This window comes from Ranitomeya imitator, chromosome 5, assembly GCF_032444005.1.
Source record: "Ranitomeya imitator isolate aRanImi1 chromosome 5, aRanImi1.pri, whole genome shotgun sequence".
NCBI lineage: Eukaryota > Metazoa > Chordata > Amphibia > Anura > Dendrobatidae > Ranitomeya > Ranitomeya imitator.
This window is the reverse complement of record NC_091286.1, coordinates 8,284,955-8,291,258: the sequence shown is the minus strand read 5'-3', so window position 1 is coordinate 8,291,258 and position 6,304 is coordinate 8,284,955. Positions and strand designations below refer to the sequence as shown.

Below are 6,304 nucleotides of genomic sequence, written 5' to 3'. Positions count from 1 at the left end.
TCGACAAAGGACTAATGTTCCCAGCGGATAAAACCGGAGCTCTCGAGCGCGCTATTCATTTCTCTCTGTAGCACGTGCTGTAAACAGAACTCCTAAATTCGCTGGATTCCCTGGACTTTTAACTACTAGACTTTTACTGCAAAAGGTATGTATAACGCTACAGCGTAGCATATGTTGCGCTTCAACGGGGATAAACGCTGGAGTGTGGTTGATTGTTCCTTTGAGTAGGGTAGGCCTGAGAAGCTCAGGTACACAGCTGTAGCGTGGCCCAATTAATTAATCCTTTTACAGATCGAGATGGTTGACTGCCCCATTTAATACCAGTAGTAACATATATAGTTATTAGATCAATGGTCAGAACATTGTTTTGTAAGCACGTGTATTTATTGTACGTTTGTTTTCTTTTTAGGAAGTATGCTCACTTCCGATGAGAGTTCTGTTGTTGCTGCTGCCCTGGTGTTTGAGGCAGCACGTCTCCAAGAGGAGAGACGTCCTAAACGAAAACGTCGCATGTGGACCCGGAGCTGGCTGCAGAAAAGATCCACATTGTCACACATGGGTCTCATAAGAGAGTTACGTGACAATAACCCTCATGATTTCCGAAACTACCTTCGGATGTCCGAGGAATCCTTCAAAATAATACTGTCTGCTGTTACGCCACTCATACAAAGGTGTGATACGCCGATGCGTGCAGCCGTGCCCGTGGAGGAAAGGTTGGCGGTGACACTGCGCTTCCTGGCAACTGGAAGGTCTCTTCAGGATTTGCAGTTTTCCGCCGCTGTTTCCAGACCTTTCCTGAGCGTTGTGATTCCGGAGACATGCGAGGCCATTGTGCAGAGCTTAAGGAATTATATGGAGGTACTACTATATTTTTTTTGGCTGCTGTGTTATGTCGATATATTATACTAGCTATTGAACCCGTTCTACGCCCTGATGGCGAGCATTTCTATTGGTATATGTTCTACATCCTATCATGTGCTGCTCCCATCCTGCGCCCCCATTCAGACATGTGCTGCTGTGATCCTGCGCCTCCAGTCTGACATGTGCTGCTACCATTTTGCGGCTCCATTCTGATATGTGCTGCTCCAACCCTGCGCCACCCTTCTTTTATTTGCTGCTCCCAACGTAATTTTATTGATTATATAATTTAGATATATTGTTTAGCACCCCCTCTGAGTCACCGAAGCCATCTGTAAAAAAATGGCTGCCTGCATACTCAGGGTTGTTGACTTTGTTATACTAATCCATACTGCGCCTCAATCACTGTAGGATGTCCACATGAGAGTGTATGTGCATAATATATTTGACCTAATTTGTACATGTTTCCTTCTCATCTTGCAGTTTCCCAAGACGGCGGATGACTGGAAGAGGATTGCTTCCGATTTTGATCAGCTGTGGCAGTTTCCAAACTGCGGTGGTGCATTAGATGGAAAGCATGTGCGCATCACGCAACCAGCCAACTCTGGATCCTTTTTTTTCAACTACAAAGGATATTTCAGTGTGATCCTCATGGCCCTTGTCAATGCGAACTATGAGTTTGTCGATGTGGATGTTGGCATGAATGGTCGAGTCTCCGACGGTGGTGTTTTTGAACACACTTCATTTGGGGAAAGCTTGAGGAACAATGAACTGCTGTTGCCACTAAATGAAGACACAAAAGCAAACCTAAATTTTGTCTTCATCGCTGATGAAGCTTTCCCTCTTCATCCACATTTGCTGAAGCCATTTGCACAGAGAACACTCACACCGGAGCGCAGAATCTTTAATTACCGGTTGTCGAGGGCCCGTCGTGTGGTTGAAAATGCCTTTGGGATTATGGCTAATCGGTTTAGAGTGTTCCACACAGCTATCAACTTGAAGCTGCCGACTATAGACTTTGTGGTTTTGGCATGCTGTGCGCTCCATAATTTCCTGAGACGTCATGATACGAGCTCCTATTCTCCTCCTTCGTTTATTGATGCAGTGGACGCAAGAACCGGAGATATTGTGCCCGGGGAATGGCGTACACAACCTGATAATTTTACAGCTCTTCAAGCACTTGGATCTGGCAGACAGGCAGACGATGCAAGGGACTGTCGCGAAAAATACTGTCAGTACTTTAATGGTTCTGGAGCTGTACCCTGGCAGGATCGCGCCGTATAAAAAAATTTTTTTTTTTGCTTTGCTGTCATATAAACCTCTCTAAATAACTTTAAATGTGATGCCTATAAAATGGTGCTGTTAACCCTTATAGCTTGGTAAACATTAAAGAAAGAATGCGAAGATTTTTGTTTTTTTTTGTAACAATTTCTTGGTTTGAAATTATTAAACAACAAAATATAACATAAACCCCAAAAAAAAAAAATTATCTCCTTCCACGGCCCAAGAGGTGTCGCAGCGTCACGCCCTGCTGCTCCACTTGACTCTGGAGGAGCGCTGCTGTCTGCTGCAGGAGCGCTGCTGTCCGCTCCAGGCGCAATTGTCTCGCCAGGAGCTCTCTTACGGTGGGCGGTTCTGTGGATAGAAGAGGTTGGAGAACCAACGTTGATTCTGCTGAAAATACATCTCGACCTCTGGGGCAGGACCAAATTTTGTGTGTTGTAAATTTCTATTTGGTCTGGCACCACAGGGCGATGTTAATTTTATTAAATTTTACAGTTTTAGTTGTCTATTGTGACATCCAGCAGAAAACCACTCGTATTATCTTGATACTTACGGAGAAGGGACGCCGGTTCCTCATTGCCAGAACCAGAGCTGCTAATTTCCCACCCCAGCGATCTGGCCACTGCTGCAGCACCTTAAAGGAAATAATAACAGATCTGGTTAACTATGGAACACGCCGTTGGGAAGCGCTCGCTGTTTTGGTCACTTACGTATGTTATGTTCTGGGGAGAATGCCGCCGACCCGGGGGAGGAAGAGGAGTGTCGGAAGGGAGGTGTTGAGGGTGGTGTAGGGGTGCGAGGCCGTCTGCTGTCTGGTGGTGGCGTGGTAGGCCCCTGGGTCATTACTGCGTCTGTAATGTATTCAAATATTTCCGCTACCCTCTTATGTCCCGTATGCAGTTGAAAAACTGTAATCAATGATTGTTAACTTACGTGACGTCATGGACTGTGGGCTCCCGCTGGTGGTGGATGCTGTGGTGCTGCTGGCAATGGCAGGTACCTGTTGCCGCCGCTGTCTCTCTACATATAAAGTTAACAAACGCAATCTTTAAAAACACATGTAGAGTGCTGCAGATCAAAGCTAACAATATACTGAAACATAAAATTTATATAACACTTCACAGGGGTGCGAGGGTGCATGGTCGCAACAGATGGTGGAGGCGTGGTAGGCCGCTGGGTCATTACTGCGTCTGTAATGTCTTCAAATATTTCAGCTACCCTGTTATGTCCCGTGTGATGTTAAAAAAAATGCAATCAATGATTGTGAACTTACGTGATGTCCCGGACTGTGGGCTCCCACTGGTGCCTGAAGATGGGGTACTGGTGGCAATGGTGGGTCTGACTTGCCGCCGCTGTCTCTCTACACCTAAAGTAAAGAATCACAATGTTTACACACAAATGTTGAGTGCTGCAGATCAAAGCTTACAATATACTCAAACATAAAATAGAGATCACACTTTACAGGGGTGCGATACTCTGACATGTCTGTGGGCTCTGGGGTTCAATGGTCTTCCTGTCTTTGGAAAACGTATTATTTCATCAGTAGGCCAACCTCCTCCGTTAATATTTTTGGGAAATTGAGAAACTAAAAATAATGGACATCATAATAATTTCAAGATGGTGGTTGAGATTAGGGAACCCGACAAGTTTTCTCACGGACAACGCATATTCTGCTTGGAAAATAACTAAATTTTACAAAAACGGGGCATGTGTTTTAATGCATTTGAGGTCACGTTGGCGACCATGAGCGCAAGCCTCCCTCCCAAACCCCCCCTCCTGACAGCGTGCATCTCCCAATCCCCCCATACTAGTACTTGCCTCGCCTTGCCTCCGCACGCAACTCAGCAAACATTTGTGGCGTTTTATAGCGGAGGTCAGCCCATTTTTTACGCAGCTGAAGCTGACTGCGGCAGACGCCAAACCTCCTCTCCATCATTCTGGCTATGTGGCCAAGCACTTCCCGCTTGTGGATGTGTGGGTGGGCAGGGCGGCTCTCCAGACCCTCATAATCCAGGGCATCCATCTGTCTAATAAAAAAAAGGAGCTCTGGCTGCCCCAGAGGAGCAGAACGCATTCTCGCCGCCATTTTAGATGGAATGACCCTGAACAGCAACGCCCAGAGGAGGAGCTGTACTCCGCCGTCCTGCCGCCAGATCGGCATCGCAATAGCGTTGCCGTTTATGGACAGCGTCACATTTGTGACGGCTGAGCGGTACGGAATGAACGCACATAGTAAATGCCGTTCGAAGGATGGTTATTTAACGCCGGAGCGTCACGTAATGTACGCTCGTGGTCTATGACGGCGTGATGACGTTACAGCGTTCCGGCGTGCCTGCGCTAGCTTGTTTTGGTTCCCTGACATCTTGATAATGGCTGCCAGTCGCCGTGATCCTCCTATGGGCATCCCAGAGCTCAAGTTCCTTATTGAAACAATGGATCGGATGCAGTACGAGACAACTGGGCTGGTGCTGCACCGCAACCAGCACAAGGATGAAGTTGTCCGTGTGGTGTCTGAGGGCCTCAGGAAGCGGTTTGGGATAACTCGCAGCAAGGCCCAAATTGTGAAAAAATGGGGCGATCTCAAGTCCAAAAGCCCAGAGCGCCTGCAGGAGCTTCGCAAGGAGATTGTGTCGCATTGGTGTCTGACACTGTGACCAACCATTGTAATATGAGGGCTCTGTCCGCTGCATTGGCCGGGAATAGACCAAACGAGTGTGCTTGTCCAAATCGCCATCTGTACCCTTGTTTACTGCTTCCAATATTAGACGCTCCGCTAGTGTTCTTTGGCTGTCGTCCATTTTGGCCAGTTTGTCAACAACATAGTGTCCAAACCCCTGCAACGCAGGGCTAACATTGTTTGTTAACACCTTTTTTGCAAGGCTCAACAGTTCATGTGAAACGTCTGAGGTGGCTTTCCGTTTCCTTGGACCTTGCCTCGATTGAGTCCTGGCAGGTGCAGCCTCCACTAAATCTGTTGTCGTGCAGTCCTGTGAACAGTCCAGTGTACTGTCCTGCGCACTGTCATCCTGGGGGAAAAAAAAAAAAACAAGTTACGAACCTGGCAACAAAAAGTTTGACCACCATAAGCGCATCCAAACTATATATTCGTAGTAGGTAAAAAAAGGTTGTAATATATTTTAAGCTTAGTAATATTCTTTAACCTTCCCATTTATTTAATACTTTTAACTACACTGTTCTGACTGCTAGGGGAACCTGATGAATATTTTATAGTCTAAATAGTCTCAACAAGAGTACATCGGCAGCTTGAAGCGATACTATTTTCTATATTGCTTAGATGGTATGGTTTACATATATCTCCATTTCATACATATTATGTTCCCCATATAATACTTTACTGCGACAGGGTTACTTATGTGGACATGTTTTTGTAACAACTTCAAACTGATGTGATAATCAGAAGTATAAAACATAAAATGCAGAGAAAAATTATGTAATTATAGGCCACATTGGTGAACTTTCGTCCAAAGAGCTACTTACTTGTTGCCCTTGTGACTCCTGCTCGGCGTGGTTCTCCGAAACAATTTGTTCCACAGGTGCCAACAAGCGAATACACGTGGAAGTCCGTGGCACCTCTTGGTCCCTCAGAAAATTCAGATGTTCAAAATACCAAAGCTTTGGCACATAAACATCTTCGGTTGAAGCCCCGGACTTTGTAGTGTGAAGAACCTTGTTAAGCTCCTTCCTCCACACCGTGAATTTTCTTTTTAATAACCGCTTCGTTTGCTGGCTCTTCTGGTGCATGACGATTGTAAAGCTCAATGAGCTTTAAATAACCCTCCTGCCTCTTTTCCCTGTTACAATACTCTGGAGATTTGATTTTCCAGAGGCAGGGAAAAGACTGGTATATTTCGATGAATTCCCTGATGAATTCCACACGATTTGACATCTGAAAAATAATTATGAAAAAAAAAAAAATTACACGGTTGACAAAGAGTCCTTTAAACAATACTTTTGCCAGTGTGCCAAACGCTTAACAACAACAGCCACACAAAGAGCTCATGCCTCCCATCCATTGTTCCATCTGCCACGCCATAGGCCACCATAACCCAAAACAGTGTACCGCCTGCTTCACTACAGCAGCCACACAAATCGCTCATGGTGACCATACATTGTACCATCTGCCACGCTGTAGCTCACCAGA

General features: G+C 45.8%; 1 protein-coding gene and 1 long non-coding RNA gene across 2 annotated transcripts; one reads left to right on the top strand and one right to left on the bottom strand.

Annotated features, from left to right (window-relative positions):
• The first annotated feature begins 410 nt into the window (after nt 1-410).
• LOC138680504 (uncharacterized) lies at nt 411-2,254 on the top strand. Its single transcript, XM_069767883.1, has 2 exons — nt 411-858; nt 1,342-2,254. The coding sequence occupies exons 1-2, from the start codon at nt 415-417 to the stop codon at nt 2,140-2,142; spliced, it is 1,245 nt and encodes a 414-aa protein (XP_069623984.1). The 5' UTR covers nt 411-414; the 3' UTR covers nt 2,143-2,254.
• Nucleotides 2,255-2,409: 155 nt separating this feature from the next.
• Nucleotides 2,410-2,982, bottom strand: LOC138680503 (uncharacterized). The gene is made up of 3 exons (XR_011321623.1): nt 2,853-2,982; nt 2,696-2,776; nt 2,410-2,493 (listed from the first exon to the last, which is right to left on the bottom strand). It is a non-coding gene; the product is annotated as an uncharacterized lncRNA (long non-coding RNA).
• Between the last annotated feature and the right edge of the window lie 3,322 nt (nt 2,983-6,304).